The sequence below is a fragment of the Tripterygium wilfordii genome, chromosome 3 (genome assembly GCF_013401445.1).
Source record: "Tripterygium wilfordii isolate XIE 37 chromosome 3, ASM1340144v1, whole genome shotgun sequence".
NCBI lineage: Eukaryota > Viridiplantae > Streptophyta > Magnoliopsida > Celastrales > Celastraceae > Tripterygium > Tripterygium wilfordii.
The window spans coordinates 362,728-385,405 of record NC_052234.1 but is presented as its reverse complement, the minus strand read 5'-3'; the positions used below and the strand labels follow the sequence as shown (position 1 = coordinate 385,405).

The window sequence follows — 22,678 nt, the reverse complement described above, 5'->3', positions numbered from 1 at the left end:
GACATCCCTTAGATATATGGAAAGTTAGAAACAAAAGAGAAAAGCGAGCTCCATCAAAGGAAAATTTTATATTTTTTCTTAACTAATTAACTGCTTATGAATGAGCCTACTACGTACACACACACACATATATTTTAATAACCAATAACGATGACATTATGTAAACTTGCTCTTTGAACATCCGATATTATAAGTCTAAACTTGATCGGACCGTTAAGCATGTAAATAGAAATTTTTTATTTGACGACATGATAAGTTGAAACAAAACCGAGCGCATGACCACAATATGTGTGTATATATATACACACACATGATCATGTAAGTCAAAATCAAGTGAATGTAAAAAAGATTTATTAAGAATGAAATGGATAAAAAAAATCAATATTGAATTAGTTATAATTTGATATCACCATCTAAAGTGGGTGAACTAACTCCTGTACATACATCTACATGACTTGAAATATTTGTTATTTTTCAATAAAAGATAATAATAGTGTAAATCCCAAGGCCTAATAAGTAAGGCCCACAAACCAACCTCACCCAAATCAAATGTCAAGTTCAATTAGAAAAGTACTGAGTTTAACAGAATTGTGTGAAGCTAGTAAAATGAACAACTACTACTAGTGCATAATCACAGTGCTTTGTTGGGTCTTGATCACTTGACTTCATCAGTGGACCTAAGCAGATGAGTTTCTGGTTTGTTTGTAACCGAAATTCATTCAAAGGTGGGACACCAAACCCCCTTAATTGAGGAAATATTATGTTTTTTGGGGATGATTACAATGCGGGTTAGTTAAGAATGTATAACGGTTTAGTTGTTGTTCAACCTTACTCATCTCCCTAACCCTATGATATATATATATATATATATATATATATATCAGCATGGCTAATTAAAATGATATTTTGATTTCTATTTTGTTACGAATCAACACATACACAATAGTTTACAAACCATGCAGGTCGAACAAGCATGAACAATCCATATGTGCGCTTCTATATGTGATCTCGTGATTTTTAGGTTCCCGTTACCTTTTAAAATGTTATCTTTATTCTATTTGAAATGGATGTATGAGCTCAATCCACAATAATGAATGAAATTCAAAGTGGGCCACCAACAACTTACAAGACACGTGAGTAAGAGATAATCGAAAGAATCTTGATATTGAGAGGTGTCGATCAAAGAAACTTCGACGATAAATCAGGAAGACGGAAATGGAGGTGGCTGTGACCGTGGGAAGAGAATACGTCACTCATCATGGCTCGTCCTCTGATGGGTCGAGTGCAAGTCTTGATATTGTCTGGGGTAGATAACCTTGCATCCTTGTAGCCAAAGGAAAGGGTTGTGATTCGTCAATCTTTAGGGTCGACCCTAAGGATTGCGGCTGAATCGAATGATAAAAGCGAAGCAAGGGTAGCAAGTGAGCTGAATGCAGGTGATGTGGACTGGATGTCCAGCTCGTGATTTGAACAATAAAAAGTAGAAATCACATCTGTCATACCTGTAGCCTTGACCCTTGAGCCTCTTTGACAGAAAAGTAGTTAGGGACTTAGGGCAGTCCGCGTAAGGTCATACTGGGCTGGACTTCTGCACATAAACAAACTATGGGCTTTGAGCCCGTCAATTGAGATAATGGGCTGAATTAAGTCTGCGTTTGCCAAACTGGATGTCCCGGTTGTCCCCGAAAACAAATCCACCAAGCACCGCCCCACTGACCGACGACAAATGGCTCTACTCGGCGACGACGGTCGCGGCTACGAACTTGCCCTGCGGCTCGAAAGCCTCGGCGTTTGGCGAACGTGGCTTGGCGACTCCCTCTATGCCTCCTTCGTTAACTTCCTTTCTTCGCCTTCCTCTTGGGAATCATTCATGCGGGCTGACGAACCCAAATCCCGTCCGCAGATCCTCCTCCAGCTCCGGGCTCGAGCCCTCTTGTTCGATAAAGCGAGCGCCTCTCTCTTTCGCCAATCGAATTCTTCTTCTTCTTCTTCTTTAACTGTTTCGAAGCTGAACCCGAATTGTAAGTATCCAAATTGGTCTAATATGACATTAGTTTTTGGTCATTTGTGGACTTGTGAAATTGGATTTTTACCGCATTTGCTTTGGGAGTTAGATTTGCAGTTGCACGCTGATGACATCTACTACACACTGGAGGATGCTGATCAACGGCGAGACGGTGGGGTTGTGTCCAATACGGGGCCGTCCAAGGTTTGTTTCACGAATGACATTCTAGGTTGGAATTTAAGTATTTGGGGATTTTGATTTATGACTGGGATTAGCTAATCATTGGTGATGCTTAGGAATGTAGTGAAAGCATGTCAGCCAGAAGATGTGTTATAGCTGATTGAGTTTTGAAATGTAACATAACTTGAAAATGGGTTTCTTTTTTCCCCCTAGAGCCCTTTGGTTCCCCTCCTTCCCTATGGTAGGTTCTGGTAGAAGTTTTCTTTGATGTTTATAGCATGCATGTGTAAGTTCTTTGTTTGTGTGAAAAGGTTTAGAAAATGGACAATCCTACTCTTTACTGAACTAGCTTTTGTCCTGTGGGCTTCATTATAGTATGGGAAATTTACATTTCATGCTTCTGCTGTCAGCCTATACTGTTCTAATATTTAGATGCACTGGAAAGGTTTAGGTTATGTTTGTTTCTGTTTCTTTTGTTAGCACTCTAGCTGTTTCCTAAGGTTTTGGCATATTTGTTATTATATATGCAGAACCAATCTAAATCAGTTATTGGCGGTGGAGTGAGATTTGGTGAATCTGAAGTAGGTAACATATCTCAGAGGTTCAGGAATGAAGAACTGCCAGAAACATGGTACAGTCAGTTTATAGAGAAGCATAGAGTTAGCAGACTTGGTAGGATATCATTTGGGGACAGAGAGTCCGACAAGCGCACACCTGAGGGGATGTCTAATTATCTTCAACTTCTTCAACGGCATAAGAGAAGTCGTGTAGCATTTAGTGAAGATCAATATGGGGGATTTGGTGTCCAGGATCCCAGTCCTGCATTTGATGGGGCTAATGATGATGTACTATTTTTTCCAGAAACAATGTTTCCTTTGAACTGTGTACCGGATACTGCACTTCCAGTGGTAACTAGAGAGCTAGATGACCGGAAAGTGGAGTTACATGGAGTTCTTGATACCTTGCCTCAGGTTATGACTAGGAGTCCTGTGATGATTGAGAGGCTTGGTATTAGGCCCGAGTACCTCAGCATGGAACAGAGAGGAAGTCTTCATCGTGGGAAAAATGGGTCCGAAGTCAATAAGAAGTCTCTTGGTCCTGAGCAAGCATCACAGATGTCAAAAAAGGTAGTAGTTAGCATGTTGACAGGGTTGGGGTTTGAAGGTGGTGCAGAAGTTCCAGTGGAAGTCTTATCTCAACTCCTCAGCTGTCATATTTGTAAACTAGGCCGTTCCTTGAAAGTTCTTGCGGATAGTTACAGACAGCAGTATTCAGCACTTGAACTAATTAAGATGTTCCTTCAAACAGCAGGATATAGGTAAGTTGAAACCAATTTTATCTTTATGTCTTTGCTTGAATTTTTAATTATTTCAATTTAGTGATTATAAGGCATATCTGAGTATTTGAGTAACATGTTATCTGAGCAAACAGAGATTCATTTGCGTTTGAGCAATTTATCTACGCCCTTGGTCTTGAATTTTGTTTAGATCCTTTTTCTCTTGCTGGCATATTATTTTAGCGCTCTTGAAATCCATTTTTTCCGCTCTTGAACGTACTGAACACCAAAAGTTTGGTATACAGCTTTATAGCCGACTAGTGATGATTCAAGGAGACCTATTTTACATCTTTCAGTTAGTGGATGATGATTTTTTTTTGTCAAAGATGTGTTCTTCTTGTTTGATGGAAGCCCAATAAAATCTTTATACAGTATACAAAAGTTTAGTTTAAAGACTCAAGGGTCGGTAAAGAATGCTCTCTAAATCTCTAATTTTTCAATAATTTTCGTCAACATCCAAACATGAACTTTGATGCAGCCTGTATATATAGCCATGCTAGCCAGACTTATTAACTCTTAACAATACTTGAGTAAGACTTATGTAAATAGGACTCAATTATTCTTTTAAGGAAATATTATGACATAATTGGGTGTTGGTTTTTCGTATCGTGATTTGGCATCTTTGGGGGATGACGATTTGGGTGAACATATGGCCAGTGGTAGAGTTGTAGGGATGTGACCTAGAAATCATAGGTTCAATTTCTGGAAATAGTTGCTCCTCATATTATAAAAAGGAATCAAAACTGAACAGAAAGAGTTTGAATTAATCTTCTTCTTTTCTTTCTGAAGGCAAACTTTTGGGAATCATTAATGGTGTGCGTCCTCGATCTTTCTCATTATTGAAATAAATGTATAATGATTGTTTACATGTTATCTACTGAATCCTTCAATTATACTTTTTGTTTAACATATATGCCATGGTTGAACTCTTTTTTTCATAGATTACCTTTATGATTCTCTCACTTTCTAGCCATGTAAACCATAAATAATGTTTCTGTTTTTCTTAACAGTAACTTGGGAGCTTTAGCGGAGATTGTCAAGGATGGTAGCAGGAATTCCATGCAACAAAGTCAGCATGGTTTGCAGTCTCAGATTCCATTACAGCACGAAAATCCCCTTCAACTACCCCCACAAGTATGTAATATGTTAAGTTGTATTTCGCTACTTAATTTTAATTAAAAGCCACTGTTGTAGCCAAGTAGTTGTTTGAAAAGATAAACTTTTGCTTTATTGCATGAATCACATAAATCTGTGGATGCCCCTTGCTCCCTAGAGGAGATGAAAAGGGGATAGCAAGAAATGCATTCCTTGCTTTACTGTTGATAAAATCCCTTGGAGCTTCATCTTTTGATAATGGATATAATCCTGTCTTCATTGATGTTGAGATTATTGGTGTGGTTCTAAGATGGTTGACACCACTGGCTCCTCAACCTTAAAGGTCACAGTAGTTTCAGGTGTCAAACATTGCATAATATGGCATTCCTATAATGGTAAATCCATTGCTTTTGACTAATCTACAGATCCAGAGACAAATGCATGGGCAGATGCGGCAGATGGTTCATCCCCAGAGTTTGGCTCTTCAGCAGCAGCAGTTGGAGAGAATGCGCAGGCGCCAGCCACCCACTCCTCGTCCTGCCTTGGATACGGATAAGGAGAGACCACCCTTGGTCCAAGTCAAGATTGAAAACACTGAATTGCCAATTGATGGTACTATTTTCAACCCCATGCACCCCAGATATCAACAAATGCAGCAGTTAAGGCAACAGCAAATTGCTGCAATGTCAAATTTCCAAGCTCAGCCCAGCAATCAAATTAGGCAGATGGCATCTCTACAAATTCCTCAGATGCAGACACAGTAAGGAAATTGATGAGAATTTTTTTTCAGACAGTGCTGTTGAAACTGAATACTTGCTGAAATCCTAGAACATTTTAATTTCATGTAGGAATTTGGGCACTGTTCGGGCTCGACCCGTGAAGGTTGAAGGTTTTCAGGAACTGATGGGTGGCGATGCTGCATTAAAGCATGATTCCGATGGAAGCAAGCTAACCTCTCCGTCAAATAAATAGGTCTGTGAACATTACCTTCTAGTTGTACCTATTTACAGAGATTGTTCTGACCCTGGTAGTCTTGCTATAACTCTTTGTGCCTTTGTTCATTCCTGATAGAGAGGGAAAAAAGGGGTCTATCTATATGCAGTCATGCTTATTATGATGTTATGTACAGTTTGATTGTAAAGGAGCAATCTTTAACTTTATTGTTTTTGTTCTGGGGCATTATTCCATGGACCCACCCCATATGTTACAGTCTCGGCTGGTTACTTTGAACTTCAAATACTGAACTCCATGGTTATTGGGCATAGGTGAAGAATTCATATGAATTTAGTTATGTTCTTGCTCCTTCTACTATCCTTAAATGCAAACCCCTTTCAGTGTTGCTTGGGCCAAGGACCCTGGTTATTGTTTGTCGAGACTAAGATTTGAATTTCCGTTTTCATTCAGGTTTTGGTTATTGTTCCCGTTAGTCACATGAACCAAACAAAGCCTTCGTGTTTTCATATTTTCAGCTTGAGTCATTATTGCATAGGTGCATTGTTTATGTTATATGGGATTATGGGGATCCACATTTCTTCTCGTGATGCACGAGTCTGTGACAATCAAATCTCTAATATCAGTTATTTATTTGGATTTGAAAAAGATTGGTTGAAGTGTCCGTGTATATATATATATATTATGCCGATCTGTCTCTTGTTTGGACTACCATTGCGATAAGAATCCATCATTATTACTAGGGATGACAACGGGTCGGGTACCCTTCCAATTAGTGAATACCAAAACCGTTTCCATTTAAGGTACCCAATACCAAAACCGTTCCAAAACCGTTTAAAGAACCATTTAAATTTCAAAAACCGAAACCGTTCCATAACCATTTATCATCGGGTACCCGTTTACCATTTAACTTTTAATTTTTTTTTTATTTTTCTATAAATGTATAATTCAATTTCTTAAAAAATAATATGACTTATCATGTTGTTCAAGTTTGAATGTATAATCTATAATTTTATTATATTATTTTATTTAATATGCTTGATCATGTTAAATTTATCATCCTAATAATATATCTTTACATATATGATTTATAATGTTATTACTATAATTCACTTTTTTAATTAAACGGTTCAGGTACCCTAAACCCGGCATCAAAAACCAAACCCGACCCTAAACCGTAACGGGTTTGAAAATCAAAACCAAAACCGTTTCCAAACCCTATAGGATCGGTTTTCGGATTTTAAATGGACCGGGTATCCTACGGATAATGCTCGGATCGGTTTTTTTTGCCATCCCTAATTATTACTTTAAATAATTGGTAATTGCTAAATACACACACTTTTTACTAAATGCACACAAATGACAAGACTGTTGAGAGAAAAAGACATTTGGTGTGTCATGTCTATGTATGGATGGATGAAGGGAAGAAAGAGAAAAAGAAAGAATGATAATCATTTTATGGGCCCCACCTGTCTCCTCTGCTCTCCTCATTAATATGCACCGTTTCCAACCAACCATTCAGGTGTATAATACCAAAAAAATAAATAAATTAAACCTAGCCACCTTAATGAAAACATGGAAATTAATTAGCCTCTACAATGCTATATTTGTTACTATAATTTGATGCAAATTGCATATGATCAACGTGACTACTACGTCTAACATGAAAAAAAAAGTCTATCACTAGGAAAAACATGTATTGTTAATTTGACTTTAGTTATACAATGTTCACATGTGGGAATGCATGTAGTAATATATATATATATATATATATATATATATATATATATATATTCATAACCGACCTATAATTGAATCGACAATCAATTATTTAAAAAACTCACATATTACATTACTAATCTTCTATCATAATGGTTTCAGGAGGAAACCTAAAACGAGTATGATGCATGTATGCATCAAGTTATGCTATACATTGCAACATATTCATGTCAGAATGCGCCCAACTCACCTATCAAGTCACGACGGACAGTATCCCGTGCATGTTCGCCTAAACCAAGACAAACAGCTATCGCCAAAAAGTCGTAATTTTCATCAAGTAATACATCTTGTACAGACCCAATGTAAGGATGCAATATTGACGGAAACTAACGAACATAAATATGTTCATGCGTAACGTTATTCGATCTGAAACTCCTTTGTGTAGGGAGTGGTGGAGTACTGTAAAAGGATGAGCAACCGTGTCTCCCTAGTTGTAACGAATTGAAACGTACGTATGTTGGACTAATATTGTCACCTCCTTACAAGAGGATGATTATTTTGAGTATAGAATGGGTCATTTTGTAAGGGAATCCACGTCTATAATGGCTAACATTGGGGTCACTCGTTGTCCACTGAGGCATAATTATAGGCATCGGATAACCCCCTATTAAGCTGTGGAAAAAAAAACAAGAGTTGCAAAATACACGTACATATGCTATAGTGGGGGCATGTGATGCCAATAGTGTGTGGGGGTCACATTTGCTATGGTTTATTTGAATCGTGGGATTACGCGTTCGTGAACTTAATCGTGGGACTGCGCACTCATACCTGGTAATTCCACTACGCACTCATCTCTAATATAACTAACTACAATTGCATTAATTGAAAATTCCATTCTCAAATTACTCTATCATCCCTAAATAATTAAATATTAAGTTATGGGTTATAATGTACCAAAATTTTCAAAACCTAAAAATAAAAAAGAAAAAAGAAAACTTGATTTGGATAGTCCAATTAATTAGTAGAGCGAGTGCGCAGGCTGATGCCCTTGTCCCTCATCAGCTCACGTTAGGCTCCATCACAATTATTCTCAATTATCGAATCTCCAGATAGACCACGATCCCCCACGTGTCAAAATCACATACTTCTCGGCCCCACTGAACATGGCCCTACATTTTAAACACCACCATAGACACCAAAATCAACAAAACGGTCAGATCATCGATCTACGAAATGGGGCCCGGTAAGAAAAATTGGTCTTAGTGTTTTTACACACAAAAGTTACTGTATGACTGACTGTTTTCAGTCAGGTCAAATCATGATTGACAAAAAATTCAATCATCTGTCCCATCTGTGTGCATTTAGTAAAAAAATTGTGTATTTAGATGCACCCTAAATAATTTACATTATGCTTGTATGAGTCAGTGACAGTGAAAACCTGATTAGAGTAATGCAATTACAACCTCGCACTCCCTATATTTTCCCCTTTAAAGCCTCAAGCTATCTAGGCAGACTTAGCTACCACTCTCATCAAGTCCATGGCAGCCGAGAATGAAAAGCTCCACTTAGCATTTTTCCCATGGCTAGCCTTTGGTCACATGATCCCATTCCTTGAGTTCGCTAAGTTAATAGCCGAAAAGGGTCACAGAGTCTCCTTCATTTCTACTCCAAGAAACATTGATCGTCTCCCAACACTCCCACCTCACTTGTCTCCTCTCATTGACTTTATCGAACTGCCGTTACCCCACCTCGAAAATCTCCCTGAGACCGCCGAGGCCACCATTGACTTGCCTGCTGATGGCTCCTTGTACCTCAAAAACGCCTACGACCTTCTCCAGGAACCATTGACTGACTTCCTTATAACTCACAAACCCGACTGGATTATCTACGACTATGTCCCTTACTGGTTACCAGCAATAGCCAAGAAAGTCCGTATACCGACTGTGTACTTCAGTCCCTTCCTCGCCTCAACTATTTGCTATGTTTGTCCTGCTTTAGGAGACGATGATTACCGGAAAACCCCCGAAGACTACGCAGTGCCACCCAAGTGGGTCCCGTTCCCTTCCACAGTGGCATTTCCTCTGTTCATGGCAATAAAATTTTTTGATGCTCGTCTACCGGAATATTATCGGTTTCGTGGAAGCATTAGAGGCGCTGATATAATAGCTATCAGAACCCACCTTGATTTTGAACCGAAATGGTTAAAACTTGCAGAAGATCTTCATAAGAAACCGGTTATTCCTGTTGGTGTCTTTCCTCCGTCAGACGACGGCGACTCGGTGGTTGAAACAGAGACGTGGAGGTGGATTAAAGAGTGGCTAGACAAGCAAGAGATTGGGTCTATAGTGTACGTAGCATTTGGTACAGAAGCGAAGTTGAGTCAACATGAACTGACGGAGGTAGCACTCGGGATAGAGCTTTCTGGGTTACCGTTCTTTTGGGTGTTAAGGACTCATCGTGGATCGTTCGACCCGGATCCGCTTCATTTGCCTGACGGGTTCTTGGAGCGAACCAAATCACTTGGGGTTGTATGCACGAGTTGGGTACCACAACTCAAGATTTTAGGCCATGACTCGGTGGGAGGGTATTTGACTCACTCGGGTTGGGGCTCAGTGATTGAGGCGCTGAAGTTTGGTAGAGCTCTTGTTCTATTGAGCTTCTTTGCCGACCAAGGACTGAACGCGATGGTTTTGGAGGAGAAGAAGATTGGGTATCTGATACCGAGGAACAACGTCGATGGATTGTTCACGAGGAACTCTGTTGCTGAATCATTGATTCTGGTTACGTTGGAAGAAGGAGGAAAGGTTTACAAGGAGAAAGCCAAGGAAATGAGCAACTTGTTTGGCAACAAAGAGAAACAGAGCTTGTCCATGGATAACTTTTTGGATCACCTTAAAGCCCACAAACGTTATCATTAGGCAGATTTCATTCCCGATAATGGAATTACCTCACGTAGGAGGCTTTTACCTTAAAAAAATAAATAAATAAATAAAATGTTTCATTTGATGTTTTATTTCTACATAAAAATGGTTTTTTTTCTAAACGATCAGGATCGATTTGAACTCTAATCATCAAAGTGATATACACCATTCTTACCACTTTAACTAATAATTTGGATGCAACATAAAGATGGCTGTGAGTCATGGCTATGATCATCACATCTCATCTGTGTCTCCTCAATCAAGAGCAAGAGGGCCAAAACAATTATTTAGTCTGGAAGGGAAAAAAAACATTTAGAAATAGGGAATTCACTCATTATTGCATGCATGGCAGTTTGAGGGACGTCCATTGGTGGTAGATTTTGTAACTGGTAAGCCAGGAAATTATCCACGTAACCGTTTTGCCTATCACTTGAAATGCTCCGCCAAATAATCAATGCTATTTTTCTTTTTTCCTTTTTGGTTGGTTTATAAACTGTTCTTCATCAAAAAAAATGTCTTCCCACAAGAGTTGTGCAAATGTTTAAACCGCAAAATGTTCCTCCACTGCCAGTCATTATAGACTTCAACCTAGGCAATCATGGCTGCTCACGCCTAATATTTTCGATGTTATTTCTTTGCTATGGCCCATGGGGCTTTGGCTCTTGGAGTTATTATTTGTGAGTTTCGACTTCGTTCTCTCCGCACGGGTTTTGACCCAATTTTACTTGTTGAACAACATGGAATGAATTGTGTTGGCGAACTTAGTTTAAAACTGATCAAATTGTTCAGTGAACATGTTGAGCTAAGGAATTATCGGTTATGGTAAAAAAATGATGGCTGGTCAAGTCCATGCAAGCATATTAGCAACAGATCAAGTTTGACTGGCACCAAATTATAACTTATGAGTAGGCCCAACATGAACTTCTGTACAACCTTGTCATCTTAATACTGGTGTGAAACCTTCAACAACATATAATAATTTAACCCAATCTTGAAGAAACAAGAGTTTCACCAGACACCAGAGAAGAGAGTTCTGATAAACTGAATCTGAAAGGGGAAACCAAAACACAAATCAAACACTCAATTTCTATATATTAACGCTTAGGACTTATACAGCTTACAGCAGAAAACTATTTTTTCCAATGCAAGTACCATTGTCGTCTGCAACATTTGCAATTTTGATAAGATGCCCAACATTCACCATTCGCTTTTCTACCATTTGTTTAGTCATTGGTGGTTATTCTCGGTTCTCATGGGCACGTGGCACATCAGAAATCTGCACCGGAAACGAGTTTTCGAATTTAAAATGACTAAAGAATTGAAGAAACAAGACTACTATAGGTACGTTACCTCATTGAGATCCTTTCAACAAATTTTGTCTGGAAAGGCAGAAAAGAAACCATCATTTGCTTAAACAGTCACAATGTGAACGAAATAGAGTACCAAAATATTCTAATTGGTATGACCGTATTACTTTCATGTGCATTTGTATGGAGCTTTCTTCCCTTGACATAAGTTAGAACACTCTCTGTTCGCAGCAGCAATATTTGGAGATGCAATCGCAACCACAACTCCTTTGATCTACTCAATTGCATCAGCGAGTCCCTTGAAATCCTTCAAACTGGGGTAAATATAAGAGGAAATTTCATCAATAAAAGAGACCCAAACCCAAGATTGTCCTTATAGATAGCAATATGGTGCTCATCACTGTGATATGCTCTAATTGTTAGATTATCTACAAAGATGTTGCTTGTAAATCTTCTACAAGATTACCATAGAAGAATTAATGCTATGATTCTTTCTTCAGATATAAATGAGTAAACTGACTGAGACTGCCAATGAAAAGCAGATAGCATTGTCCCAGATGGGTGGACGCAGCTTAAAAGTACTCTCATGTAAACATAATTTGAAATTTTAATCAGGCAATATGATTTTGGACATAGACTGAAAGTTCCTTTTACAAGCATATAACTGCTAATATTATTTTATTTCAGTATATGATTAACCATACAAAATTACAAATGGTGTTATCAGAGATTTTAAGCTTTTCTTTAGGGTTACGTCAGTCCCATATGTACATGAATTTGTTCACTGTAAGCCACCATCACTGAAATTGGACTCGTCATATGCAGATTTTGATTATAAAACTTCCTAATTTGAATTTTTCCATTCCTTTGTTTTGTTCCTTAAAAACTTAACCAAGCAAAAATCAATAACTGTTTATCTAATCAACACTTATCAGACTTGATTTACTCTCACCTCATTGACAATATCTCTTCACGTCCCCTTTGTTGTTGTTCTTCTTCCATAATTACTGATTCCCAGCAGGTATTGTAACATACTGAAAAAGGCACCCAATATCTTTTTTTTTAGTTGAAAAATAAACATACAAATAGAGTAAATAAATAACAACAAAAGAAGAAGAAACGTTAAAGAACACAATTCCCAGTAACCTCCCTACTTTTACACTGACCTGCACAATTCTCTCCTAAAGAAATTAAATTTATTTCAGGATCATACAATTCCTTTCATTGGAAAAAAACAATAAGTAATTAGGAAATGGTTGTGCTTGTCATGAATTTTGAATGGGTGGTATCCAGTACCGTGGAGGAGGAAATCATAGGAATAAAAAAATCGAAGACATTCACAAAGATATGTTTCCTGCACTGCCATGGTGTTGATATGTTTTCACGTTTTCTCTAAACTGAAAAATGTGTAACTTCAGTAAAACTGTAAAAAAGGGTGGCATCCACATACCTACTGTAACCTTTGGCATCAGGCAACTGATATGATCCATATCTCCAATGGTCCCAAATGATTGCTTACATATGACTATCATCCATCTCTAATTCATGTAGACATAAGGAAATATGAACCATGTTTTTCTTCAAGAGCTTGTAGGAATTCCAGGTAGCTACATGTACACCAGAAATAAGGAAATATCAACCACACGTCTTAAGAAAGTTTTTGAAAACTTGAAGCCTTCACTCTTTGAAAAATATATAAAAATGAGAAAACGCAAAGAACTATTCTAGCCACCATTATGTGATGAAATACATTGATTAAACATATTCAATAACTAAAAAATAATTATAGCAATATGATTAAGAAAATAAATCTGAAAGCCCAACATCAGCAATATTGTGCTGGAGTGCAAGTTGAACGGAGAATATTTATGGTCACCTGTCTGTTAGGTTGATCCGCAAAACATATTTGCTTTATGTGGCACGGCAGCTAATTAAACCAGCAGCTCCTCACAACGCTGATGAGAGTATGAGACTGTACTGACTCAATGAGTCTGCCAGTGCCAAACGAAACGAGTGCTACAAAGCACATTGATGCCCACAATTAGCAAGAAAATGAAGTGGGAAAGCCTTTTCCCTGTGAATGAAAGCAATTTTGAAAAGCTACCAATTTTAATATCTTATGTTCCATCAAGTCCCTTAATCAGCATTTCATATGTTCGAGATTGAATCCGGCAACCTCTTTTCTCCATTATGTCCAGTAGTTCAGAACAAAAATGAGCAAGTCCCTTCTTGAGTAAGCCTTCAATTAGAATTTTCCAAGCTACCTCATCATCATTATACCCCATATTAAGCAAAGTACAGAAAACTGCTTTAGCATTCTCTTTGTTTCCATCGTCATAAAGTCCACTGACAAGCACCTTCAGAGACTCGAGGTGTGGTAATTGGCCTTGCAGCATCATATTGTCCACCGCCTTCACAGCTTCCGCATACATCCCAAGTTTGCAGCAACAATGAAGAAAAGAGTTATAAGTCTCTTCATTAGGAGAAAAGCCCTTTTCTTTCATATGAATAAATAACCTCTGGGCCACTTCCAAGCGCCCCACTTTGCAAATCCCTTTAATGATCTGGTTGTAAGTGTCAGAATTTGGCAAACAACCATGTGCAATCATTTTCCCAAAGAGCTCCAAAGCAAGTTCAAAGTCCATTGTTTTCCACACATCTGCGGTATCAACATGGCTGGCATTTGAAACCAAAAGAGGATCTACAGGATCGATAGTACCTTTCATCCCCTGTTCCTTCAAGAGGTGCTTGATTAAAAAAGCATAGGTATGTTGAGAAGGCTCACAACTAGTATCAAACATGTGCTTGAGAACATCAAAGGCAGAACATAATAATCCCAAACATCCATATGCATTAATTAACAATGTGTACGTCAGCGAATCTGGCACAACTCCCTCTGCAATCATCTTAGCCATCACATCCTCTGCTTCCTTTAATTTTCCTATACTGCAATATGCATGAAGAAATGCAGTGTAAGTTTTTAGATCAGGCTTACATCCTAAGGAAACCATTTGGTTGAACATTCTTTGAGCACGATCAAAGTCACCTTCCTTCAGCATTTGATTGATGAGAATTGTGTACGTGTGGACCACGGGCTTCACTCCCATTTTCATCATCTTTTCTACTATAAATGATGCTTCCTGTACTTTTCTCTCTTTGCACATCCCATCTATCAGAGCATTGTAAGTGTATGAGTTCGGTAAGCAATCCTCAGTAAGCATTCTTTCGAACAGCAAATGGGCATTACCTGTTTTCCCGACTTTGCAATACCCATCAACCAAAGCAGTAAACATAATTGCATTTGGTTTGATGCCTTTTTCCTTTAGAGAATCGAATAGAACATGAGCTTCATCTATCCTCTTCTGTTTGCAGAGACTGTCAATTAAAATACTGTAAGTTCGTTCATCAGGAACCAAACCATTTCCATTCATCAAATCAAGCAACCTATATGCACTATCTAAATGACCAACTCTACACTGCCCCTGAATTAATGTATTATAAGTCACCAGGTCTGGTGAAAGCTTATATTCAAGCATTTTATTCAATAGAGCCATAGCCCTGTGCACATCTTTCTTTCTACCAAAGCCACAGATCAATTCATTATATGTCCGAGCATTTAGACTACAATTATGAGATTCCATCAACTGCAAAATTTCCCTTGCAGCCTCCAACATCCCCTGCTTGCAATATCCATCAATGAGTGCATTATATGTAACTACAGTTGGAGTCAATCCTTTCTCTGACATTCCATCTAGCATCCTTCTTGCCTCATCAAGTCTCTTATCTTTACACGTACTGTCAATGAGCACGGTGTAAGTATGTACATTTGGTTCACACCCTTTCTCCCTCATTTCTTTAAAAAAAATCATTGCTTCCTCTTTCCTCCCCATCTTACACAATGCACATATAATCACAGTATAAGTCCTCACAGTCGGATGGCAATCTTCCTCCCCCATTTTTCTAGACAACTCAATAGCCTCATCAACCAGCCCAGCCTCACAGAGTCCATGTATAATATTTGTATAAGAAACTGCATTCCTTTGACAACCCTTTCTAGCCATATATTCAAAAACCTTACGTGCACTATTTACATCTTTACTCGTACAATGCCCCAATATCAAGGAAGTATACGTATGCGAATCTGGGTTCAAACCCACTTGAAAAATCTTACTCACATACAAACCAGCCTCAACTACATTACCCAATTTGCAATAGACATTAGCCATTGTATTAAAAGTGTATATGTTAGGCCATACCATATCATCCAACATTTCCACATACACACTCTTCATTTCATCAATCAATAAAAATCTGGCTAACGACATTAACAGAGTATTATAACTCTTAAGATTAAGCTTAAACTGAAAATCACCATCAGCTTTATTCATTTTCCTCAAAAAATCCAAAACAAACCGCATATCATCGATGGAATCCGAAGCCTTGATCATTGAAATGCGAGTTTTCTGGGCAACATCAACAAACTTATTGGAAACCAATATGTTTAACAATAACGAGTGCGTTTGGACTGTGTGTTTGAACCTAGGTCTCTGCGCGAGATAGTAGAAGAAATGGAGGGCAATCTGGGGATTGAGAGAGGGGCTGGCGAAGACGGAGGTGACATTGTATGGGGATATGGAGGGAATAAGCTTTCGAAGAGAGGGATGATTTTGCCAATTCGATTGGGAGAGGATTGAAAGGAGCTGAGAGGAGAGATCGGGAGAGGGTTCCGATTCAACAGACTGAGGAACGACGGAAGAGGACGTCGCTAAGGGTTGTTTGCGAATGAAGTGCTGAAGGAGGACAAACTCACCTGGAACAACGACAATGGCCGTCATTTTTCTCATTCTGGGGTATCGACGGTCCTGAAGGCTCCATCATTTCGCTTGGCTCATGTCTCCGCGGTTCTGTGCATCTAGGAAGGCAGTTCAGGGAATCGCAGTGAACCAATATAGGAGGAAGCTGCAGAAGAGAAGTGGAGGCGTTCCGGGATTTGATCTGGATGGGCTTGGACCTTGGACCATTGTTTAGGCTATGGGCTCGGCCCATGGTCGTCGTACCCATTTCCCAAAAATATAATGGGCCAGATAATGACGACCTTCAAATTAGCATCTTCGGTCCAAGAATGATGTATTCAAAATTCAAATACAATCCAATACTTCAATAAAGGGTTCTATACTTCTATCAATGTTTTTTGGGTTAATATAACTCGTGGTCACCGAGATATTAGTGTTCCAATTTTGTCACCGAATGTTCAAATATTTCAATTCAAGTGGGCTACTTGTGAATGCCAATTGCCGTGGAATTTGGTTCCCCTTGCCAATGCGATTACTTTGGCGAAACTACAACTCCGGGACATTACACTAGAACATATTCTAAGGGAAAAGAATGATGTTGCAGACCTGCTCGCAAAAGAAGGGGTTAGGAGGACCCATGAGGTTGTCTTATAGTTCTAGGTTGCTTCCATTGCTTTTCCATCTCCTCCTTGTCTCTTGTAGTTTTCATTTCATTGTCTTTTTATTTTCTCGCTGACCATCTCATCTGATGATCGGATGCACTGTCTTTTTCCTTTTTTTCTATATTATTTTTCCTGCTGCTTATCATAAAAAAAAAAGGTTCAAGTTTTTTATTCTTCAATATGTACACAACAGAATAATGACGTATATAAAAAAGGAACACTTACTATTTACATTAGAGAGGTTCTAAACAATGTCAACATTGAAGTTGAAATAGTATTCATCACATATCCTTTAAAAGCATCTCTTGGAGTTGGGGCATCAGCCGGAATGAAATAAAAGGTGTGATCGCCTAAAGCCTTAGCCTAGCTGGTATTCACACTTCATGTATTGCTTCCAAGAGGAGGATAATCATATACTTTATAAAAAATAAGTCAAGCATATACTTTTTTTTTTTTTTGATAATTCAAGCATATACTTTGATTCGTCAATAATATGTACTATGTAATAGTGGTCATACTTATTCAACTAGTTATGTTATTAATGAGGGACAAGTAACGATAAAAATCTCTTTACTTTAAAAAAAGGACCAACTAAATCCCTTTGTTTTTTTTTTTCATGGCAATGAAGTCCCTCTACTTTGAACAATAGACCACGTTAACCCTTCCGTTTATTTTTTCATTAAAAATTGATGACATCGACCTCATTATATGTAAAAATGAAAAACAGGTGTAAATTGTAATATGTATTTACAAAAAAATACATAATTAAAACATATATAAAAAATGACCCCAAAAATCAATTGGTCAATGACATCTATATCGCACGTCGAATATAAAAAAATAAATAAATTATGCGTCATTCACTAACGACAATGTCAATAGTATTTGGTGAAAAATGAGTTTGAAGAGTTAACGTGATCCGTTGTTCAGAGTAAAAAGCTTTCTTTGTCACGAAAAAAAAGTAGAGGGACCTAATTGATCTTTTTTTTAAAGTAAAGCGACTTTATCATTATTTGTCTAAAGGTGCTAAAATGGAATCTTATTATTGACTTGTATTCCGCTTTAAAAAAAAAAAAAAACCAATCACGTTACGCAAAGCGCGTGGTATCCCGACACCAACAGCAACTGTAAAGAGCTCGAATTATTCCCTCCATTTTCTGGATCCGACCCGAAAAGAAAAATATACAAACCACCCTGTCATTGTCTTCCACTAAGCGGACCCGACGCACGGCGAAGCCGAGCGAATCAGCGGCGCGGTTCTGACAATGGAGCAAGACCAATCCAACCTCTACCCTCACCCGCAAAACAGGTACAATCACTACAACGCCAATCACCGGAAACGGCGGCCCCCCCCGCCGAAGGAGATAACGGTGCCGGAAGGCTCAGTTTCCTTGCGTATTGTGTGCCATGTGTCTATCATTGGCGGCCTTATTGGGCCATCGGGATCTATTATTGACAAGCTGCGCCACGACACCACCTGCCTCATCCGCTGCGAGAGGCTGGTGCAGGGGTCGGACCATCGGATTATCCATATTGTCGGGCCTGGGGCACCTGAGCGGAGGATCGAGTTGAAATCTGCACGGGACAGAGATGAGGTGGGAGAGATGTATATGGTATCCACTGCGCAGGAGGCAGTGATTAGGGTTTTAGAGAGGGTTTGGGAGGTAGAGGCGAAGAAGGAGGGAAATGGTGGAGTGGAAGGTGGTGGGTACTGTGGATTGCTAGCGAACACAACGCAGATTGGGGCGGTGGTGGGGAGGGGAGGCAGGACTATTGAGAGAATGAGGAAGCAGAGTGGCGCGGAGATCAGGATTTTGCCACCACCGCATTGCGCTGCCAAGAATGATGAGTTGATTCAGGTCAGAGCTGCAGTATCTTTTTATGAGGATTTTTTTTGTTGTTGCAGAGAAATGGAATTCGCGTTCTTGCATTTCTACTCTTTTTTTGAACATGTTAGGAGTATGCTTTTGACTTAGCTTCACTAGGGATTTAGTCTTTTGGATTTTACGAATCTCTACAGCCTTTTCAGAAATGAAACGTAAAAGATTTCGATAGGAAAATTTGCTTGCCTAATGGTGATTAATCATTGTGATGAGTATTTTTCTGGGTTTCATTTTTGCTGGAAAAAAGTGTATTCAGAAGAAAGTTTCATTCACTAATTCTATTCAAATATTGAAGACTGGTGCTCGGAACTATACGGAGGCTCATGGAATTCTATGTTTTACATGCTACTGAATTGAGGGCGAGCTTTGGTATAGTGGTAAGCTGATTCATTATAAGTTCAAACCATGAAATCGACATCTCTGCTAATGACGAGAAATGATGCACAATATGCCTTCCTTGGCAGTTAGCATCTATTGGGGTGACAGGTGAAGGAGCCTTCTGACACTGGGTTTGATTTTCAATATTTGTGTGGTACTACCTTCGTTTGAAGACTTTTTGCGTGTTTGATTATTATCCTTTGGCACAATAAGCATTTTCCTTTTGAAATCATAGATTGATGTGTGGCTTATATACTTGATGAATCTCAATCAGAAAATAGCAATTTACTCACCTGGTTCCCCCCCCCCCTCTCGTCGTTTTAGATTACTGGTGCCTCTGTGGCTGTGAAGAAGGCACTGATTGCTTTAACCGGATGTCTTCAACATTGTCCTCTAATTGATGAAGACCGATCCTCTTTGAGTAGACCTGTCGAGAGAACTTTTAATGAGAACTCTTCTGATCCACATGCTGAACAACTTTTCCCACAGCTTAATTCGTTTTTACCACCTTTGACTAGAAATTCTGTTGGTAATGCTTCAAATAATCATTTATCATCAGCAAATGTCCGCAAAGAACGAGGACAAGAGATGGAAGGTAGACAACGGGAAGTTACATTTAGACTTCTTTGTTCCAATGGAGCAGCTGGGAGCATTATCGGCAAGAAAGGATCCATAGTGAGAACACTACAAAACCAAACAGGTTCTTCTATCTCCTTTGCAGCTCCGATGACTCAATCTGGTGAACGTGTTGTCACCATCTCTGCATTTGAGGTTAGTCATGCTACCATCTTTTGTAAAACTTCTGCATACGCCCTTGAATGTTCATTTTGTCAGACATATAGATTCACTCTGCACACAAATCAATGACAAATTTGGGGTTGGTTTACTTTATAGAACCATGAATCATTGCACTCTGCTGCACAAAATGCTGTTGTTCTTGTCTTCGCTCGTTCTGTTGAGCATGGCTTTGAAAGCAAGCTCTCATCAAGCACAAAAGGATTTAGTGCAACTGCAAGACTTCTAGTGCCAGCAGATCAAGTTGATTGCTGGAGCAGCAGCAACAGTAAGGAACTCAGAGAGATGATTGAAGTAACTGGTGCATCTATACAGATACTGGATGGAGATCGAGTCCTGGATTGTGCTTCCAGCAATGATGTAGTTGTACAGGTGCAATATTGTTCATTTTTAATTTTGTTCTACATAATTAGGAGAAACTTTACATATTATTTGTGCTTCTTTCCTTCTTATATTTTCTAAGTAGGGATCTCTTTTCCCTTGCCTTGATATTATATCTTACCTGTCTTCAATCTTCATTGCTTCAATACGTTAAACGTTTGTAAAGTTCTTGCTATGTATAAAACGTTGAGATTTCAGACGCTTTTCTTCTTACCGATTGTTTTGGCATTTTGAAGATTTAATTGGGAACAATTTTGTTACTTGTCTGTCCAAGTTCATATGTGATGCTTTGAGAGGTTTGTTGATTTATGCTGTTCTAGAATTGATGCAGATCCTAATGTAGATGACTTCCTCATTGGTACAGCAGGCTTGAGCAGAAGCATAAGTTTTCTCTCGTTTATGATTTAAGCTATTTCTTGAAGTCAAATTGACTGAATCTTACCTTTTTCTCAGATTTCTGGTGAGTATGAAATTGTACAGAATGCTCTGCTTCAAGTTACTGGTAGACTAAGGGATAGTGTTTTTACCAATGAGGTACTTGAAGAAGTGAAAGTGAGGAGCCCTTATGGAAGGGAGAGGAAGCCTTCCTCTCCTGGAGCAAAAAAAGAAATAGGCATAACTCTTGATTCTGATCAAGAAGCTAGTTTGATACAAGGCGTTGATCAACTTAAATTCTCCAACAATGTAGACAGTCCTGCACCTGGATTGCGGTGTACGCAGGTGATAGATCCTTCCCTCTGGTCCAATTTTGCCTTTTCTTTCTTTTCCTCATGCAATCTTTGCTTCAATGAACTTATTTCTGTGTAAGCTAACATGTATGATAGCAGACAGTTCAAAGAGGTTGCACTGCAGCCATTATGGATGATGCAAGTAGCCAAACAGCTTCTGGAATGGGTTTGAAACTTGAAAGGTCGCTGGATTATCTTTTGCCTATGGGCGTGCATAACGAAATGGGAGCAAGGAACCCGTACGATTCTAATAGAGAAGCCATTTCACAAAGAGGAGATGGTCCCCGATCCAGATTACTTCTGCCTCATGTGACGATTTTTCATTTTATTTTCCTGTTGTTTTATTTTTCTTTCTTTTTCTCACTACTCCAAGAACATGAATTTCATCCAAGGTCACTCTTTAGAGCGGTGTGATTGCAGGAGTTGGGAAGAGCACATACAAACAACGCCACCCATAGCAAAAGGGCTTTAAGTAATGAATCCATTCAAGAAAGTACTCACCAAGGACATTTAGAAATTGGGAGGTCAGTGTTCCGCAGTGCTGACTGTGATCCTTCTTCTTTCCTTTTCTTTTTCTGCTTTTCACCTCGTTATTTTTTTCTGCAGTGGCAAAAAGTATGATATTAAGACAAATACCATTATAGAGATTTTGATTCCTGAACCTGTCTTTGGCTCCGTTTATGGCGAAGATGGTAACAACCTGGTTCGCCTTAGGCAGGTAATTATCCTTTTTTTTCCCAATATGAAACGTGGGGCTGTTGTATCCAAGTTGCGGATGTCATTGCAATTGACTTCCTTTCATATATACCTACTGTTTCTTTAACTATCAGTACAGGAGAAAGGAAAAAAGAAAGCTTCTGACTTGTTTGAGTCTTTGTTCAATATATTCTAACTATGGACATTCTTCTTCATATATCTAAATGATTGCATTTTGGAATCAGATTTCAGGTGCAGAAGTTGAAGTTCACGATCCTCGTCCTGGGAAAGGTGACGGAAAGGTTGTAATATCCGGAACAGCTGATCAGACCCGAATAGGACAGAGCTTGGTTCATGCCTTTATCTTTGACAGTCAGTGAATACCAAACCGCTCCCATGGTGATTTCCTTGTAAGTGTATATGCATGTGTGGTCATTCTCATACTTCGTGCGTATTCCATGTAAAGAAAACAGGATACATAGAAGCTCATTGTCAATGAAATTAGATTAGTTTTCTTTCTAGTATAATTTTGCCCGTGAAGCAAAATTATAACAGGTCAGCAATTTCCGATATAAAATTGATCGGAATTGGACCGGAGTGACCTAATCACTAAAATTCGAAATCTTAATTGACCCAATTTGAAACGTTTTTCTTTCAATAATGGAGCGACCCAATTGTAAATGTCTCTATCTTTTTGCGACATATTCGAACCTAGCGCCTGGTGTTTGGAAAGATGATGGGAAATCAGACCGAAACACACTTTGAGGTCTGTTTGGGTCCGGGCTTTTGTGTAGCACCGTATGGGCTCAGATGACCACAGTCCGTAAGTCTTTATTAGAATAAAAGCC

The 22,678-nt window shown here is 38.8% G+C and overlaps 4 protein-coding genes across 4 annotated transcripts; 3 read left to right on the top strand and 1 right to left on the bottom strand.

Moving 5' to 3' along the window:
• Positions 1-1,648: 1,648 nt before the first annotated feature.
• Positions 1,649-5,924, top strand: LOC119993414. Its single transcript, XM_038840566.1, has 6 exons — positions 1,649-2,021; positions 2,115-2,209; positions 2,716-3,503; positions 4,532-4,655; positions 5,042-5,376; positions 5,465-5,924. Exons 1-6 carry the CDS (start codon positions 1,727-1,729, stop codon positions 5,586-5,588), a joined length of 1,761 nt encoding a protein of 586 aa, XP_038696494.1. The 5' UTR covers positions 1,649-1,726; the 3' UTR covers positions 5,589-5,924.
• A 2,761-nt stretch (positions 5,925-8,685) lies between these two features.
• LOC119990171 (UDP-glycosyltransferase 91A1-like) lies at positions 8,686-10,292 on the top strand. The gene has a single exon (XM_038836034.1). It carries the CDS (start codon positions 8,825-8,827, stop codon positions 10,202-10,204), a length of 1,380 nt encoding a protein of 459 aa, XP_038691962.1. The 5' UTR covers positions 8,686-8,824; the 3' UTR covers positions 10,205-10,292.
• Positions 10,293-11,681: 1,389 nt separating this feature from the next.
• Positions 11,682-16,475, bottom strand: LOC119995706 (pentatricopeptide repeat-containing protein At5g65560-like). The gene is made up of 4 exons (XM_038842216.1): positions 13,391-16,475; positions 12,965-13,121; positions 12,467-12,548; positions 11,682-11,828 (listed from the first exon to the last, which is right to left on the bottom strand). The coding sequence occupies exon 1, from the start codon at positions 16,356-16,358 to the stop codon at positions 13,632-13,634; it is 2,727 nt and encodes a 908-aa protein (XP_038698144.1). The 5' UTR covers positions 16,359-16,475; the 3' UTR covers positions 11,682-11,828; positions 12,467-12,548; positions 12,965-13,121; positions 13,391-13,631.
• Positions 16,476-18,101: 1,626 nt separating this feature from the next.
• Positions 18,102-22,354, top strand: LOC119995363 (KH domain-containing protein HEN4-like). The gene is made up of 8 exons (XM_038841841.1): positions 18,102-18,828; positions 19,555-20,001; positions 20,125-20,397; positions 20,860-21,126; positions 21,234-21,443; positions 21,555-21,658; positions 21,741-21,852; positions 22,076-22,354. Exons 1-8 carry the CDS (start codon positions 18,235-18,237, stop codon positions 22,208-22,210), a joined length of 2,142 nt encoding a protein of 713 aa, XP_038697769.1. The 5' UTR covers positions 18,102-18,234; the 3' UTR covers positions 22,211-22,354.
• The last annotated feature ends 324 nt before the right edge of the window (positions 22,355-22,678 follow it).

Coding starts and splice junctions, on each gene's coding strand:
- LOC119993414 (XM_038840566.1), top strand. CDS start 1,727: ATGGCTCTACTCGGCGACGACGGTCGCGGCTACGAACTTGCCCTGCGG. Junction 2,022..2,114: donor TTCGAAGCTGAACCCGAATT/GTAAGTATCCAA, acceptor TTTGGGAGTTAG/ATTTGCAGTTGCACGCTGAT. Junction 4,656..5,041: donor CCCTTCAACTACCCCCACAA/GTATGTAATATG, acceptor ACTAATCTACAG/ATCCAGAGACAAATGCATGG.
- LOC119990171 (XM_038836034.1), top strand. CDS start 8,825: ATGGCAGCCGAGAATGAAAAGCTCCACTTAGCATTTTTCCCATGGCTA.
- LOC119995706 (XM_038842216.1), bottom strand. CDS start 16,358: ATGAGAAAAATGACGGCCATTGTCGTTGTTCCAGGTGAGTTTGTCCTC.
- LOC119995363 (XM_038841841.1), top strand. CDS start 18,235: ATGGAGCAAGACCAATCCAACCTCTACCCTCACCCGCAAAACAGGTAC. Junction 20,002..20,124: donor TCACCATCTCTGCATTTGAG/GTTAGTCATGCT, acceptor TTTACTTTATAG/AACCATGAATCATTGCACTC. Junction 20,398..20,859: donor GCAATGATGTAGTTGTACAG/GTGCAATATTGT, acceptor CCTTTTTCTCAG/ATTTCTGGTGAGTATGAAAT.